We start from the raw sequence: 19,898 nt of genomic DNA, 5'->3' as shown, positions 1-19,898 counted from the left end.
TTTGTTAGTTCCATTTGGCCTTATTCTTCCCTACCTATGACATTTCCATCAAGCAAAATGAGTGGGATAGACAGTGCAGTTTAAAATAGACAGTAGGCCAAGTCATAAGACAAGGTTTGGTCACAGAAAATTTACCCTACACTGTATTTGACCTAGATTCAACATTTGATGCCTTATATCGTGCAGCTTCCAGCACTCCCTCTAGAGCTGGTTATAGTAAAACAATATGGAGTTTTTACCTGATAAGGAGAATATAAAATCTCAAACACTTTTAAGACTGTATTTTTCAGAGAGCATCACTTATCTAAGGAATGTTTGTATAACATTTATAAAAGATAAGCCCATGGCATTCGTGTTAATCAGCAGAAAATTGTGTGCAAAACCCCAAGTAAAAACTGTTTGTTTTTGTGTTCAGTCACAAAAAATCATTTTCATCCATTATACATGGTGAGTTTAAAAGTAAATACCATTTTCAAACTCCGTCTGTGTAGTGCTGCGGTCTGTGTCTTGTACTTGTGTACTGTAAAAGGAACAGAAACAAATACGGCAAAAATGGATTGTTTTTACATCTGGTAATGCATATTTCAAATGCCCCCATCAATTGAGAATCTCACCAACTGTGAAGTATGTGCTATAATTTGTTTACATGGCAATTAAGGGGTAAAAGCAATTGCAATTTACAAGTATTGTGAAGAGTATGGGCAAAACATTAAAATTGATGGCATGGCATTCAAATGGGTAAGAGCTTTAAATGATGGCCAAAAGAATGTTAATGATGAGAAACGGAGTTGACAACCCTCAATGATTGCTGACATGATAAAGTGTAGAAAGTGAAAGAGAAAGTGAAAATGAGCAGGCATTTCACAATTTTGTTTCACACATTTTTATCAATAAACATGTTTTGCTGTATGACAATGTCTGTTCACATTCGGCAAAACAAAATCAGATCTCATTGTGATGAGAATAGCATTTCGCTAGGAATCATTCAATAATCCCCCAAACAGCCCAAATTTAGTGCCCTGTGACTAGTATTTGTTTGTACATCAAAAGAAGCATCTTGAAGGTCAGTGTCACATCAACAAAAATAGCGTTCAAATTATCACGTTGCAGTCACTGTTAAATGAGGCATCAATCTTCTATGAGTACAGTATACAAATTAGATATAAGTGCCTTAATATTGATGGCAATTATGTATAAAGTTAGATAAAAGGGTGGTTTTTATATAAAAATAAAATTGTAACAGAATTGTATTTAGAAGTTTACTTGAATTTCTTATAGATCAAAATGGTACATTTAAAAAAATGCCCCGTACTATGTAAGACGACTTTAAACTTTGTAGACCAGCAAAATAAAATTATTTTTCCATTAATTATGATAAAATAGTAAATTTTGGGTTAATCACACAAAAAAGAATATCTAGTACTTGATGATCTATTTTAGTTATTCAGACTTCACAATGTTAGTTTCTGACACTATAACCAGACAAGTGGCTGAGACCAGTGGCTTATAACCAAGCTTGTGGTATACTATGTATAAACACATGACATGAGCAACTTGAATCCCGTAAAAATCCCACTAGTCATAAGTCAGTATTCTGAGCCACGAGACAAGTGGCTGAGACCAGTGGCTTACAACCAAGCTTCTGGTATACTATGTATAAACACATGACATGAGCAACTTGAATCCCGTAAAAATCCCACTAGTCATAAGTCAGTATTCTGAGCCACGAGACAAGTGGCTGAGACCAGTGGCTTACAACCAAGCTTCTGGTATAGCTATGTATAAACACATGACATGAGCAACTTGAATCCCGTAAAAATCCCACTAGTCATAAGTCAGTATTCTGAGCCACGAGACAAGTGGCTGAGACCAGTGGCTTACAACCAAGCTTCTGGTATAGCTATGTATAAACACATGACATGAGCAACTTGAATCCCGTAAAAATCCCACTAGTCATAAGTCAGTATTCTGAGCCACGAGACAAGTGGCTGAGACCAGTGGCTTACAACCAAGCTTCTGGTATACTATGTATAAACACATGACATGAGCAACTTGAATCCCGTAAAAATCCCACTAGTCATAAGTCAGTATTCTGAGCCACGAGACAAGTGGCTGAGACCAGTGGCTTACAACCAAGCTTCTGGTATACTATGTATAAACACATGACATGAGCAACTTGAATCCCGTAAAAATCCCACTAGTCATAAGTCAGTATTCTGAGCCACGAGACAAGTGGCTGAGACCAGTGGCTTACAACCAAGCTTCTGGTATACTATGTATAAACACATGACATGAGCAACTTGAATCCCGTAAAAACTCCCACTAGTCATAAGTCAGTATTCTGAGCCACGAGACAAGTGGCTGAGACCAGTGGCTTACAACCAAGCTTCTGGTATACTATGTATAAACACATGACATGAGCAACTTGAATCCCGTAAAAATCCCACTAGTCATAAGTCAGTATTCTGAGCCACGAGACAAGTGGCTGAGACCAGTGGATAGCTTGTGGTATAGCTATGTTTAAACGGGTTGGGAAAATCAGCAATGATTGTCGTATATACAAGTCCATATGTCAAAAAATACTTTTTTAAAACCATGCTATGTTTCTATAGTTGGTTTAAAACTTTTCGTTATTTTTATTTATATTAAATAACATTTTGTGTAAGCTACAATAAAGAAGTTAACCTTAAATTAAAATAAAATTCTATAATATAAAAAATTAATAGGAAGGTAGAATAAGAATTCATTTTCTATCCTGTTCGTTTAAATTAAGCTTCATATTGAGCCTTAGCCTTCACTTCACCCACACAAGTTATATAGACACATGCTCCAAAGCAATTTAAAGTAACAATGCAAAATCTGTTTGTTAATGTTACAAGTTTAACTTAGTTAAAAGATGCATTATTAGTCTAAACGGTTAACTTCTATAACACTGGTGATTTTAAAACCTCACAAGATATAAATCGTTAGAAGCATATAAACTTGTTTGCTTAGACTTAGTCTAGTTGGTTGCAATCAGCCAAAATTAATTTTTGTAAACAATTCAATTACAACAATTCAATGTTATTGTATTTTTTTTTTTTTTTTAATCCATCATGAGGGCAATTACAGTAGGTGGATTTCAATGAACTCTATATGTTATTATTTACTCTAAAATCTTAGAAGTTCCCATTTTGAATTCTTGAATGCACACAGGGTTACATAGGTTTCACAAGATCACTTCAAAGGCTCATAAAAAAGAGTTGTCTGTATAAGTAACTAACTATATGGTTAAAAAATCAGACTAAGTAGTAAATTAAAAAACTTTTATTTTTCAGTGATCAATTTAGAATAAATAAAGTATGTACATGTTATTGAAATTAACAAATTATAGTTATACAATACTGAATATGCTCACATCTTGGTAGATGTTTTTTTACAAACCATACAGTGTCATAATAATATTTTCTAATCATAAGAGTTTAAATGTAAACTTATATTGAAAAAAGATTAAAACAATTATTTGTCAATAGCTGCTAATAAAGCAACACTAAAATACTTTCATGCAGAATTGTTTTTGTACCTGTTTATTCAACACCACATAACTGTATATACAAAACAAATTAAAATTATTTTCGTAGTTCTTATACTTATGAAACAAAATAAATAATAAAGTGTCTATTTTCTTCGAAAACAAGGCTATTGCTACAGCTAAGGCAAACCTTGTTTAAACAACATACACTAACTTTTGGAAAAAGACGAGAAATCCAAATATATAAAAGCACTGCTTTTCATCAGTATAACATTAAACAATATTTGAATGGTAATAGCAATGGTTATGTGTATTTGAACATAATCATTACAACTATCATTGGAATCATTACAATCTGTAAAGATTATGCTAAGCTAAATTCCTTATCATCAAATATTTATTATGATTGATTCTCCAAGACTAGTCTTGAGAGTCACTAGATAACATTATATCTACATTGAAAACTAAAACTTTAATAAAAAGAAATCACTACTCGATTTATTTACATGTTAGGAACATACCTAATAATAAACAATACCTAATAATGTTTTTTTCATTCATTCATTCATTCATACCTAATAATGCCTAAAGTGACTATTGTATTTATTTTTACATATAATTTACACTATGTACATTAGCTACTCCTTGAGAGTATATATTTAAGTAATTGAATTGTTTGAACATTTTAATTTAGTTTACGTAAATGTAACAAATAAATACAAAATTGCATAACCTTGAAAGAATTTGTTTACAAGACCCATTCCAAGAATCATACTAACAAATTTAAATCTTAATTGTAATTACTGATTATAAATGGTTAATTACAAAAATATATCTTTATGATTATAAAATGTCTTTATCCACAAATTTACACTTCTTTACATTTTCACCCATTTACAATTTTTTAATTTACATGTCTGATGTACTCCATTTGTATGCTTCTTCTGCTTTTGCCTTCCTTGCGTTTTGGTGGCTGAACCATTCTTTCTCGTAGCCGTTAGACCGAACCACACCATCCCAACGGTGTCCTGGTCTAATGCCAAACCGGTTGGGGTTGAAAGATCCTTGGTAGATAGGTTTCACTGCAACAGGTTTCATTAAGTTAATAAACATTTTATTAAATTTTTGGGACTAAATTTTAAAATCCTACTTGTAGTACATTGTTTTTGAATTTTTAATTCAGCTCCAGTTCACATTCCTTTTATTGCAGCATCTGGTATCTAACACTGTCTCACTCCTGGAATCTGGAGTCATGTTCGTCTGAAGAGATCCAAAGAAAGATGAAGAAGAAGAAGAAGGTCAAAACGAAACATTTTCATCGTTTTGACATCAGAGACACCCATATATAGGTGAAGTTTGTAGTCTTGTCTCATCAGGTACACAACTGAGTGCACTAAGATGTGATCTCTAAGCATGGTGGAGCAACCGAGTTTTCTACACATGCTGTCTCAGACTTGACTTCTTGAGTCTGGAGATCTACATTGTTTTTATTATCCAATCATATTTTTTAAGTTTGTGGTCTGATTTATGAAGAATGTAATTGGCTGAGTGTAGTGCAATACTTTCTTCGGATCTCTTCAGACGAACATGACTCCAGATTCCAGGAGTCAAGTCTGAGACAGCATCAGATACCAGATACCGTAATAAAAGGAAGGGAACTGGATCTAAACTCAAAATTCAATTAAATCAACCCTTTTTACCATAGCTAAATTGTTTTTATTATTCATTCATATTTATTCGTGATTTATAAAGAATGTAATTGGCTGAGTGTAGCGTAGCTGCCTATCACTTGAGGGGCTGGTAGAATTTCACATCAGTCTGTCTGTCTATCCAAACATTGTCTCAAGAACAAACTAAGCTATAGACTTGAAATTTTGTGAGAAACTCCATTTCTATATTAGCAACATCAAATTCTATGAAGGTACTACATGTAACTTCATGGGTAAAGTTCAAAATACATCAGACTCATAATATTATTTCCTCCCTTGAACAGCGTTCATCTTAATTATTTCAATCGGTAACAAACATTAAAATAAACATTTTTCATTAATGATATATTATTTAGTGGCTGCAATTCATTATCTTTTTAGTAATTTATGTACAAGACAAAAACTACATTTTTAAAATTATTTTTGTTTAAATAACAATTTTAATTACAACATACTACATGTACTTTATAAAATTATGGTTCACAGTACATTCTAAAGGACATAAATTGATATCTTACTTATGGCCTGTGTCAATATTTAAAAGAACTTGCAAATTTCCTTGCTCCGCCATATCTTTTACACTATTTCCATCATGGAAAAGCAAGTAAACAAAACGTAAATAACAGCAATACTAGAGGAATGGAGAGCCTCATTATTAGGAAGAATTATTGTGTTTTCGCAATCAGCACAGTGATTGAACGTCAGCACTGGCAATTAGTCAATACAATTAGACCAACGTGTACATGGTCCCTTTGTTCCTAATGTGTGCTCTCTCCATAAGTATCAGTCATCATTGATGACAACAAATCTTCAACAAGTACGCATACTTCCATTTCATGTCAGCACAGGAAGGTTTGTGTTTCCTTCACAATCCTTCCATCAAAAACTTCAAAAATAGTAACTTTGGTTTTTTAATGGTAAACTAACACACTGTTCTGATGATCATGTTTATGAACTTCACAAAAAACCTTATCAACATTTTCAAGTTAGTACAAGTTTTTTCTGAAGTTAATATGCTTTAAAGGTTTGGGTTTACTGATGTTTTCAGGGCATTTTCAATGCATAAATCAATAAAAACTGTGTATGACTAATATCTGTGTGGTATTGAGTCAATTAGTAACTAACACTCTTTCAGGATCAGATATAAAAGTAAATTAATTGAAATTTTATGATGTTTTCTTCTACTATAATAGAACATCTGCACACCTGTGAACCATGGGTTTTGTAAGTGTGTCAGAGAAAAATTACTATCTTTTTGAACTCTACACAATCTTTTTAAGTTTATGGGACCAACATATTAAAAATAAAATGCTCGTTTTTGTGTTAATTATTTTAGAACTTACTTTCAAATTTTGTATAATAAATTTTAAAATCAACTTTCTACCACAAAAAGTAGTATAATTAAGATTACTGTTCCTAAATATAACAGTTATGAACGTTTATTTAATTTTATGTTATTTTAGCAAGGAAATTAGCAGTTACCCATGGCTTTACACAAAAGTTCTTGTTGAAAACAAGTACACCATGGGCATATTCTTTTTAAATAACATTCTAAACACTCCTGACATAAGTCACAGTCACTGAGAGATATTCTAATATACTGAGCCATTTCAGATTTAAGTTTAAAGAACAGTGTTTTAGAACACTATAGTCAGAAGTGAAAGTTTTAATAAGTACTCGTGAAATAATGCTACGGTCCCCACGTTTCTGTGCCATTCTGCTACGTTCCAGGTCCCAAGTTGGCTGTGCGATTTTGCTACGTTCCAGGCCCCCGTTTGTTGTCCCAATTTTCTCACAATCGGTATTCAAAGTGTGCTGCCCCTCATTGTTGAAGTTTTCGAGAAAAGGAGGAGTGGCCGTATACGCTCATGAATCACTTGGAAAAGTAGTAGAAAGTAAAGACACAACCTCTGAAGAACTGATTTGTGAACAATATGCAGTCAATATTAAAGTGAAGCAGAAAACTGTATACCTTCTTGGTGTCTACAGACCTCCAAGTGCGAACCTTGAAGATGCCCCTGAATATAATCTCAAGTACCTTAGACAAAATACCTACATGGAAATGCCCTACCATCATCATGGGAGACATAAATATAGACATGCTGACACAAAAACCAAAACAGAAACAAACTAGAAAATATGTTGAGCAGTCATAACATCGAAAGATAGAGCTACCGCCAACTAGAGTCACCTCAACATCAGCCACATCTATTGACATGGTATGCTCTAACTTAAACTCTAAAGACATCAACGTAGATGTCATCACTACAGGACTGTCGGATCACAAAGCGCAAATCAGCACAATCAACGTCCAACCCCAGAACTTGAGACTCCCATCCTCAACACCTCGACAGTATAATCAGGAAAATCTCAATCAACTAAAAATTATACTGTCAAACGTAACCTGGTGTGACGTTTACAATAAAATAGAAGTTGATCAGGCCTATGACAGCTTTAATAATACTTTGATTTTAGCCTTGAATACAGCATGTCCTACCAAAAAATTAAGGTCAAAGAAAAAAAAGAAAATTTGGTGTAGTGATTGATGAGGATACACAAAACACTAAAACACAACTACTTACAAGCACTGGACAGAATGCTACTTCATAGTTCAGAAGAAAATAAAACAGAAACAGCTGCTAGAAAAAGGGAATATGACTTAAAAACTGAAGGGAAAAGCGAAAAGAAATCACATCGAACTACATTCAAAACTGTGAAAACAAACAAAGAGCCCTTTGGGAGGTGATCAACTACGAAAGGTGTAAAAAATACAAAAGATTCCATCAACCTTTCAAACTACTAGTCAAAAATGAAACTGATTGAGGAGCCGCTTGAAATTGCTCAACACTTCAATCAACATTTTGTCTCAGTGGCGGAGAAAAACTCTTACTGCTGCTGGCCAGATACAACAAAGGCCACAAACTAAATGAGCTAGAAACTGACTATATTCCTGACTTGACTTTTCTACCAGTATCAGTCATCGAAGTAACAAACACCATATCTTCTTTTAAATCCAAACCGTCCTCTGGAATTGATGAAGTGTCCTCCATACTACTAAAACACTGTAAGGAAGAAATTGCACCTCCACTTACATTCATCATAAACCTATCTTTCACCCAAGGAATTTTCCCCAAAGCATTAAAACTAGCAAAAGTCTTTCCTAAACTCAAAAAGAATCCGAGCACCTCAATCGATAACTACCGCCCCATATCCCTCCTATCAAACAATATCCAAAGTAATTGAGAAAATTGTCCTTGTCAGACTCTTGAACCATCTGACAGTAAACAACATCATCACAAGCCAGCAACATGGATTCCTCAAAGGCAGATCAACAACTTCTGCCATAATAAATTTCACTGAGCTTGTGCTGAATGAAATAGAGGAAGGAACTGCCATCAGTGCATTTTTCTGGATTTCAGTAGGGCGTTCGATTGCTTGGAGCATGATCTTATATTAGAAAAGATGAAGAACATGGGGATAAGAGGGATTTCTGGGAAAGTGGATGTCAAGTTATCTAAAAGGCAGATCACAAACAGTAGATATAGCATTATACATTAAACAAATACAATTTATAAAACTAGATCACCACCACTTTTAATTGACAGATGTGTTCCCCAAGGCTCAGTTCTTGGACCAATGTTTTTTATTCTGTTAACTAATGACCTCTCCAAAAATATCTACAAGAGTTCTGCCAAGTCATGATGTATGCTGATGACACAGCCTTTGCTGGTGGCCGAGAAACAAATACCAGAACTTGAAATATCTTCCTTTGTAGCCCTGGACATGGCAAAGCAATACTGTCACCAAAACAATCTTATATTAAATGACCGCAAAACCCAACAACTGAACTTAGGAAGAGCAAGTGCAGTAATACATGGCTTGCCAGATATTGAATTGAAAAATGAAGCTAACTACCTAGGAATCATCATTGACAACAATCTAACCTGGACTCCACATGTAGACCAACTCTGCAGAAAGCTCAGCAGTAGCCTATATGTTATTAAAAAGAATAACAAAAATGAGCAATCTGGACACAGCAAAAACTGCTTATTTCTCACTCTTTGAAGCACATCTAAGATATGGATTAGTGGTATGGGGAAACTCTTCCATCAGGAATCTCCAACGGGTACTAATACTTCAAAAGAAAGCTGTGAGAACATTGGCAGGACTAGACCCAAAGGCTACTTGCCGGCAAGCTTTTCAAAATCTTAAAATCTTGACTATGATATCTCTGTTTGTGACTGAAGTGATCTGCTATGCTGTCTCACAGAACATTACAAGGCTGGGAGAAATGCACCATTACAACACCCGGAACGCCATGAACTATGCTCTGCCAATTCTTCGTCTTGCTCTGTACAAGAGGAAGCCAAGCTATGCAGGACCTAAACTCTTCAATATTCTTCCAGACCATCTGAAAATTAAACAGTGGACAGAAATGCTTCAAGAAGAAACTCCAAGAATGGTTTCTACAGAGGACATTTTACTCCCTTGAAGAATTTATAAACTGGAGGAACCATTAATCATAGTGCTTAAAATGGTTTATCCACTGTTTTCTACATTGCTGACTAATATCCTAAATTATTACCTTTACCTACTTGACACCAATTCTGTAACTCTATGTACAATGAATAAAGAAACTGTCTATTGTCTATTGTCTATTGTCATTGGTTATGCGACTTGCTTCGTGTTGGCTAACTCATATTATTCCAAGTTGATATTTAAATAACGATCAAACTTCAATGTCTGTGGTGTTGTTGAAAGTGTAGTTTGTATTAATGAAAGTAGGCTACACGTTATACATATCACTAGCACTGGGTCTATATTATCTCAGGTTTTTTAAGTAGGTTGAATAATGGTTCAAACTTAATATTACTCTATTGAAAGTTCTGATCAATATGATTGTTTATATCATAATAAAGTTCACAAAATATTCACTGTTCTTATCAATCACTTTGAATCAAATAAGTTTTGAAAGTAATATTCTTTAATTTAAAGCTTATTATCTTACTTACCACATTTCTTTGTAGATGGGATACTCAATGAAAGACAAAGCAAATGACTTTGACGTCAATTTATTTTATATTATACTGTCTAATTCTACTCACTTTGCTTTGATTTTTGTTCACTAACACAACATCCCATCCCTAATTACAACTTCAATGCACTATTATACAGTTTCAAATTTCATCACTACTGTACTAGGAGGATCTATACGAGTAGACGTCCTTACTGCTTCAAGTCCAGACAGAGAAGAAGGATTCTCCGTATAAAACTACGCATACCGGTTCACACAATGTTCATCCCCTCTCCCGTTCAAATCAGCGTCTTCACGATTGAATATAATTTGATTCTTTAAAAATCAGGCCTGATGATGTTACGGCATGATATTTGATTGAATAGCTCTAAGAGTTTCAGTAAAAATTGAAATATTTTAGGCCACTGTGGAGGAATTCAAATGACAAAGTCCTTAACTTTTCGCTAATAAGTAATGGAAGACTATGTAATTTAGAAACGGGAGTAAGCAAATTTTAGGTAATTGTTATGTAAGTGTTCATGGTCAACAGCTTCAGATGTTAAGCAAAATTACACATATTTTTGCTTAATTACATATGTATATATATATATATATATATATATATATATATATATATATATATATTTCTTGTGTGCGTGTGTATGGGGCTGAACTCCTCCTAAACGGGTGGACCGATTTTAATGAAACTTTTTGTGTGTCTTCAGGTGGATCCGAGAATGGTTTAGATTCACAATTCGGTCCAATTTAAATTGTTTATATAATTAATTTTTTATTTATAAATAAATTGTTGTTGATCTTGGAATATTTTACAAACTGTGCTACGACATGTAACACAAAGTGAACTGTTACTTAACAGCTGTTAACACTTTCAGCTTAAGTTCAACAAAGAGGCAGAAAAATTTGCTTACATTTAAATTGTAGAAAATATTACGTTATTATAAAGTGCTTGATCAGTAGTGTAATGCAGATTGCAAAGATGAAGTTTCACCAATTGTTCTATGTAAACATTATAATATTACAACACAGCCATATGTTTAATTAATTATAGTCTTGAAAGCATAGAGTAAGCATAACATATAAAAATAACACCACTTCTTATTTCAATATATTCTGTACTCACTTTGGAGGATAGAGGTTATCCAGATATAAAATTGGAAGTTTTAGTAAAATATGCTTTTAACTGAAATTCGTAGTAAATATTAAGTGTGCAGCGATTGATCAGTTAATTTTTTATTTATAAATAAATTGTTGTTGATCTTGGAATGTTTTATATTGGATCCAGCAGAATGCGCTACGATCGCAGTTTCAAAGGTTTTTCTATTTTAATTCCAGGTTTTCCCGACAGTTTGTGCTGCTATCAAATTTGTGTGTTGTTTTGTAACATCGTGTAATTATTGTGTGAGTGCTAATTGTAATAATACATTAATAGAGATTGAAGATGTTTGAAGTGCATAAAAAACTATAGTTATTTATTGAAGTTATTGAACTCATTTTGCAAAGTTATTGAAGTGAGTATATTGGTCGCATAACCTCAAATAACCTAAGTAGCATACAAATCAAAAGGTTGTGTTTCTATGTGTTAATAACTATTGTTAACAGTTTAGATAATCAAGTTTTAAACTAATTGGATTTAAAATAATTTGCTGTAATTTACATTTTTAATCTGCAGTCGAAATTGGTCACATAAGTTCAAATTAAGTAGCATACAAATCACATGTGTGAATAACTATTGTTAATAGTGTAGGAATTGGTTTTAAATTAAATTCTGTTGGCCAATTCCGATACTATACTGTAATTTTAAATAACTATAATCAAATTCGGTAGTTTAGATAGGCTAATCAGAAATATCAGTTAAATAACTATAATCTAATTCGGATCATCATTTTAGTAGTTTAGATAAGCTACTCAGAAATATCAATAATTCGATTGTGATGGTGGCCACTTATTACACTTCAGCCCTATAGGGAAGACTTATTTAGTATTTTAGATCAATTAAATTCTGTTGGCCAGTTCCGATACTATACTGTAATTTTAAATAACTATAATGTAATTCGGTAATTTAGATAGACTAATCAGAAATATCAATAAGTCGATTGTGATGGTGGCCGCTTATTATACTTGAGCCTTTAAATAACTATAATCTAATTCAGATCGTCATTTTAGTAGTTTAGATATTTAGTAGCTATTAAGAAATATAAATAATTCGATTGTGATGGAGGCCAATTATCATACTTCAGCCCTATAGGGAATAGGTACTTATTTAGTATTTTAGAAAGTCTACGTTGTTATACATTTTTATCTAGAAGTTACTTAATTAAAATTATATATTCAATAATTTACTCATATTGTAATAACTTTTTAATAGACATTTTTATCAAAACAGCCCAGATTGTTACAGATTAGTCAAAGTTTAAAATTTTCGAATTAAAGACGTGTGTACAGGACAACGTCTGTAATTATATATATATATATATATATATATATATATATGTGTGTGTGTGTGTGTGTGTGTGTGTGTGTAAATTTTAAAAAAATTTCCATTACCATACAAACACAGAGACAAGTAAAGAAATACTTTTCCAACAAACCAGCAGAAAAGGCTTTACTTAGACTCAGCCAATCAATAATCTCTATTTGATCACTGGTTATCACCATGACTTTGGTAACACTTAGAACTAAAATATTGACTACAATGAACAACCGATGTAGGAGAACTAACTGACCTCCAGCTAGAGGGGTGGCTTCACTCTGTTTCCGTTTGATGTAATCCAACATTGGATCCCCTTCTCGCTCCTGGGCCTTCAAGAAGTTGTCCAGGTCAGTGTCGTTCACGTACCGAGCCAACGGTTTACTCATCTCCTTCAGAGTCTCTGCTGCCCGCTCCGCAGCGTCTTCCACTTGTTTCAGCCTACAAACACAGAACACAAGAATTTTACTTAAAGGAAGGTTTATCTTCTTATATGAGAACAATAAAAGGTATCCTTACTAACACTCAACCTGGAATTATTGCAAACAATACAAAATGTATCATAGTCAACAACTTGTACTATTACACACAGAGCATAAGTAATTAAAATGTTTAGTATAATATACATATGTTTATAATAAAACTAATGATTCTCTGGACTTATTCGGATTAATCCTAATAGAATTAAGGACATGAGTATGTATTGCATGGGAAGATCATGGCACTCTTTATTTTCAAACAATATGCTTTTAAGAGTTGTTATTTAGATGTTAGAAAATCTTTAATCCCTACATTGGTGAGGCCAATGATGGTTGTCACATAACAATGAACCTATTCATCACACAAGATATCTCCACATCATATCCTATCCAACTGCAATAGGTTTGAAAATTTGTGTACTAAAAAAAGCACCATTTTTTTTGTTCTTTCCCTTGGGGCGGCCTACTGCCACGCACTTAAGCCTCAAGGGCTTTTTGCACACCCCGGAAACACACCATGATGCCTACCAGTCTATAATTTCAGCAGTTTTACAAACCGCTGAAAACAACCAGAAACAGAAACAGAAATCTTTATTTTGCTATCATCAAGATAGAAACAGGCGTCATGTAGGCTACATTATATATAGAAAAGAGTCTATTTGCTTGCCAATTGCCATGGTCACTCTCTCCAGGTTAAAAATTCATTGACACTGTAGAAGGGTCTATCTGCCAGCCAAGATTTTAATTTCCTCCTAAAAACTTTCAGCTCCAAGACCTTCAAGGCGGGTAAGGCATTGTAGAATTTTGCACCTGCGTAAGAAGGTTTTGATTCAAAGAGCTTCAAGCGATGGACCGGCAGGTTTGAAGTCAGTTCCATGTCTGGTGCAGTGTGTGTGAACATCCTGATGTCGCTTATTTATTCCCAGGAGACAAGCTAGTGTTGTAGACTGGAAGATATATATATTTACAACGGTTAATAACTTCAGATGTTTAAAGACTGGCCGGCAACTATCTTGTATTTTCATTCCTTTTATGGTTCGGATGGCTCTCTTCTGTAAAATTAGAACTCGTTGTAAGTTATGTGCAGAGGTTCCACCCCATACCGAAACTCCATAGTATATGAGGCTCTCAAAAAGGGCATGGTAGGCTGTTAAAGCTGCCTCCTCTGTGCTGACAGATAATGTTCTTTTAATGGCGAAGACAGCTTTTGACAGAGAACATCTATGTGCTCATTCCACTTAAGATCTCCATCCAAGTGTAATCCAAGATGTTTTAATTGAAGTGACAGCATCGATGTCAGGAAGGTTGAGACTTCATCCCTCTTGGTGCCAAAGGTAACCTGCTTGGTCTTGGAAGCATTGAACACAAGATCATGCCTTGCACAGTAGTCCATCGCCAAATTCAGGCCAATGTACGCGTTTTATTTCGAGGCTTTCAACAGACTTCTGAATCAGAATCAGAATCAGAATCAGAAATAATTTATTTCGTTAATAACATAAAGTTACATGAAATAAGTCATAGATAAAATAAGTACGTATATAAATATAACAATAACAATTAAAATAAAATCAACAATCAAAATAGTCAACATAAGTTATTTCACATGTTTGTGCAATATGACAGGAATTCTTGAACAGAATATGGGCATTTTTCAAGCAAAATAGTTTTAATGTTTTTTTAGAAAAAATTTGTGAGCTGGTTATGTTTTTCAGGTGCCGAGGCAGCGCGTTATAGAGCCGTAGAGCTGAATAGTGCATGCCCCTTTCGAAAATTGTCAATCTATGGATCGGGTAGACCATATTACCCCTGTGGCGGGTTATCGTACTGATGATTTAAAAAGTGTTCTCTGCAAAAAGATGTGGGTTATTTTTGAAGAAAGTCAAAACTTCAAGTATATAGATGCTTGGAAGAGTGAGGAGATTCAGTTGCTGAAAAAAAGGCTTACAGTGAGCACGATTACCTGCTGCAGACATAATGCGAACAATTCTTTTTTGGAATCTAAATACCCTTAAAATTTCACTAGAAGATCCCCAGAATCCAATAGCATATTTCAGTCTACTGTATACATAAGCATAGTAAAATTTGTGAACGATAGTTTTTCTTTACCAACTGCAGGCATTAAAACTCGAAAAGCAAAGGTAAATTGAAGACAGCTTTGAGCATAGCGTATCTATATGTTTTAGACCAGTTGAGCTTGTAATCAATGACAACACCAAGAAGAGAGGCAGACTCTGATGGGTTGATACCATTTACGCTGAAACCCGCTATATCACGAGAAGTTGGTGAGAAAACCATGATTTTAGTTTTTTCTTCATTCAATAGGAGACCATTTGACTCAAACCACTTATTCAAGCTGACATACGACTGATTCATAATAATTTCGAGGCTGTGAATATCACGACAAGAAGATAGAGCAGTTGTGTCATCCGCATAGCAAAACAATGTCTGATTTTCATATTGGAAGGAAGGTCGTTTATATATATAGAAAATAAAAAAGGACCAAGTACGGAGCCTTGAGGCACTCCTGAGCTGGTCCTCAACCAACCTCTTTGAAGTTGTCCTTTATTTGTTACAGAAACTGTCTGCTTTCTCTCAGAGAGATATGAGGAAAGAGTGAGAGAGCTGCACCGTTCAAGCCATATCTTTCAAGTTTACCCAAAAGAACAGAATGGTTTGACACAGTCGAAAGCCTTGGACAGATCACAGTATATCGCACCGACACACTGCGACCCATCCAAGGCTCCCAACACGGCACCAATGACATCATTGACAGCGCTAGAAGTTGAAAACCCTTTTTCTTGAAACCAAACTGAGATGCAGTCAAGAGAGTATTAGAGTCAAAGTAACATTGAAGTCTTGCCAGAATGATCATCTCAAACACCTTAGCAAAAGAAGAGAGCAGACTGATTGGCCTGTAATTAGAAATCTCAGTTTTTTGGCCTTTTTTATGGATTTGGACGTATGACAGACAGCTTTAGATTTTCTGGAAAAATTCCCTCATAAAAAGATCGATTAATTATGTGTACCAGAGGAAAAGCTATAAGATATGCGCACTTCTTAAGAACTTCAGATGTAACCCCATCCCACCCACTCGACTTCGAGTTTCCCAGCTTTGAAATCGAGCTTAGAACCTCAGCCATAGTGGTTGGTTCAAACAAAAAAAGAGAAGGTTTATCTAATTGTTGAAGAGCTGGGACATTTGCAACATACTCGAGAGCCGAATCAAAAGAAGCCAGCTGTGATAGTTGATTACCAACTGAAACAAAATATTCGTTAAACTTTCTTTCTACATCAGCTTGGGTTCTGATAGCTACATCACCAACTCGGTGAGGATAATAGGGTTGTTTGAAGATTTTGAATTACCAAGCTGAGAAGTGAGTAGGACGTGTCGTCCCGCGTAAATGATGGCCCTACAATAAGGCTCCCGTCACTGCAGGCAGGTCATTGGTGGACAGCACAAACACCAGAGTGGGCCCAAGACCGAGCCTGAGGAACCCCCCTCACCATGGGCCGAGAGTCTGATCTGGATGTGGATCTGATGCCTTTGATGGATTGAGCTATTTCAACCACTTGGTTTCTGTTAGAAAGATAAGATCGAAACCAACACAGTTGCCGTATCTCGGATACCAAGATGGTGTAATTTTTGTCACAATCATGCCATGGCTTAAACAATCAAAGGCCCTTGCTCATGTCAACAAAAATGCCCACAACACTATCTCCATTTTCTATGCCATCCACAATAAATTCAAACAAATCCACCAAGGCTGTGAGAGTTGGACCTACCCATTTACAAAACCATGTTGTCTATCAGTGAGAAGATTATTGATATTTAGGTGTTCAAGGATTCTAGATAGAACAATCCTCTCGAGGATCTTAGAGATAGTGGGGATTAATGAGATGGGCCTGTAATTCCCTATTTTCATGTTTACTGCCTTTTTTGAGAAGAGGAAAAACTTTGGCGGTTTTTTAGTTTTTGTGGAAACACACCCTGGGCCAACGACAGCTGGATGACATGAAGCAAGGGTGGTAAGATGTGTTCATGCTTGGCTGCTTTCAGTATTTTAGCTGAGATTCCATCCACTCCCGTTTGAAGATTTAGGCTTCAATGAATCTATTGTAATTGCAAGCTCTTCAATTGATACGGGTTTTTCAGGATATGTATAGTTTGTTCCACAGGGATTGCATGAGTAGTTTTCAGCTTGGTTATAAGAAGGGCTGCTATTATTTACTCTAATTGTTTCATCTGCTATTGTTGTAAAGTATCTGTTGAAGTGATTAGCTACGTCTGTAGCATTATCTACCACTCTTCCATTTACTTCAAGGTTTATGGCATTTACAGAAGACTCTTTGGACGATTTCCTCTCACCACCCCCGATATAACTGTTGTGTACGGTTACGGGAAATCGGAATAAAAGGACTGAATTAGTTTATACATCATCGACTGTGCTCGGTTTTAAGGTTGGAGGGTAACTGAGAGAGAGAGACAAGGGCAGACACTGGAAGTGGTAGTGGTGGTATGATCTGGTGGCGTGATGGAGAACAGCCAATGGCATTTATTCAAACTGATCACGCCCATATGACGTCACAGCATCATACGATCATTCAGTTGGTCTTTGGCTGTGGCTTTAACTTGCCAGTAACAATTTATAATATGTATAATAATTATTATTATAATTATTATTGTAATTCAATACATTACATTTCCTCCTTCCCAAATTCCAAAATAAATTGAATTCACACAAGTCATAGATAAATTAAACAATACAAGTGTAATAATAAATATATAATAAACACATTTAAATATAAATAACACATATCATTAGTAAATGTTATCCTTAAGTACTGTAAGTTATTTTACAAGTTTTAATTTCTCTCTACAGGTTTTCCTAATACGAGTTGGGTATCTGTTTGTAATGATCAGCTGTTCTAGTGACAGGAGAAGGAACAGCTGAGGGTTAGAGAAAGACGTGGTCTAGAATGAGGGGTAGTGGATGAGACATGGAGAGGTATGATGCGGTTGAGGAGGGGGAGAGACCAGCTGATCTAGTGAGGTCAGTGTTACTAATTCTGACTGGGCTTGGAGTTGGCGGACACTGAGCGCCTGTCTCACGCTCCGCAACTGTACGGTCCTGAGATGGTGGAATTTGACTGTCACTGTCAACAATACTACTGTGTAGTCCTATCAGCTGATCAATATGTCTACTCCAAATTAAAACCAGTTTTTGTCATAAACAGAATACATCACATTATTTAACTGTTTTATTACAATGCCCTCTATCCATTTGTCTTTAGAGCGATAATCTCTCACTAATACAGATTGATTAGGAAATAGAATTCTCGTTTTTCTACCGCCAAAATATTCTTTTTGTTTGTCCTGTTTTTAATTGCACAGTTCTGGCTACATTAGGTCTGAGTAAAATCTAGCCTGCATCTTAGTGGTCTATTGAAACATTAATTTGGCAGGTGTCTCGTTAGTAGTACTATGAACGGAGTTTCTGTAAATCAAATAACATCCTATTCAAGGCTACTTTAGTATCAATATTTTCTCTTGAAAAAGCCAATCTTAATTTTATGTTTAGCATACTTAACTGAGTTCTCAGCCTGACCATTAGACTGAGGATGATAAGCTGGTGAAAATGTATGTCTCATATACCATTAAGTTGCATGAAATTTTTAAATTCAACTGAGGTAAATGGTGGTCCATTATCACTATGGATAGTGACAGGTAATCCAAATCTAGAAAATAGTTCTCTTAACTTTTCTATAGCTAGCTTAGCTGAAGTAGAGCCTACTTCAAATACTTCCAACCACTTAGTGTAAGCATCAATTACTACCAAGTAGGTCTTATCTTTGAAAGGACCCAAGTAATCAATATGCAATCTTTCCCATGGCATAGATGGATAGTGCCAAACATGTAGATTACTCTATACTAGGACTAGAACGTTCCATAAGACAGGAAGAGCAATTGTTCGCTAGGCTTTCAATGTTTTTCATCTATATTTGGCCACCAAATATAGGATCTTGCTAACTGACTTCATTTTACAATTCCCAAGTGACTCGTGTGTAACTCATTTAATACGTAGCTACGCAACTTGTTAGGAAACAACAATTTTATATCCCCACATAACAATGCCCAATGCTCAACTGTTAGCTCGTCCTTCCTTTGGAAATAATGGTAACAATTCCCTATTCTCATCCTGACAAAAAATTTGGGCCATCCGTACATCACATAGTTATGTATTTGTTTTATAATAGGATCATTTTGGGTTTCAGCTTTTACATCTTCAAAAGTTAAAGGTACTGAACTTTCAGCGATACAGTGTAAATAGGTACCTTTCCACCTTGGTTCATTGTTTATTATTTACAACGTGTTTAGTGCTTAATGGTAAGCGTGATAATGCGTCTGCGTTACCATGCTTTTCTGACCTTACATACTGTACATCAAAAATTGTTATCCACCTTAAAAATAATGCGTATCTTTGTAATTGGCTTGCTGCGAAAACAGGTAAACCCTTTTTCGGTCCAAATATGCTAATTAAAAGGTTTGTGATCAGTACACAATGTGAATTTTCGGCCATACAAATATTGATGAAATTTCCTTACTCCATATACTACTGCTAAAGCTTCCCTTATCTATTTGTAAATATTGACATTCTGCTGGTGATAAAGTACGAGAGTGGTATGCAATAGGTTTCTC

At 34.9% G+C, this 19,898-nt stretch overlaps 1 protein-coding gene across 1 annotated transcript in view; it reads right to left on the bottom strand.

Annotated features, from left to right (window-relative positions):
- Positions 1-3,288: 3,288 nt before the first annotated feature.
- LOC124364409 (BUD13 homolog) overlaps positions 3,289-19,898 on the bottom strand; it is a 38,463-nt gene continuing 21,853 nt past the window's right edge. Inside the window, 2 exon segments of the mRNA XM_046819863.1 lie at positions 3,289-4,593; positions 12,979-13,163. Coding sequence (XP_046675819.1) covers positions 4,421-4,593; positions 12,979-13,163 — 358 coding nt within the window. The 3' untranslated portion in view covers positions 3,289-4,420.

This window comes from Homalodisca vitripennis, chromosome 6 (assembly GCF_021130785.1).
Source record: "Homalodisca vitripennis isolate AUS2020 chromosome 6, UT_GWSS_2.1, whole genome shotgun sequence".
Lineage (NCBI taxonomy): Eukaryota > Metazoa > Arthropoda > Insecta > Hemiptera > Cicadellidae > Homalodisca > Homalodisca vitripennis.
Note: the sequence above shows the minus strand (reverse complement) of the source record. Positions and strands in the feature narration are given on the sequence as shown.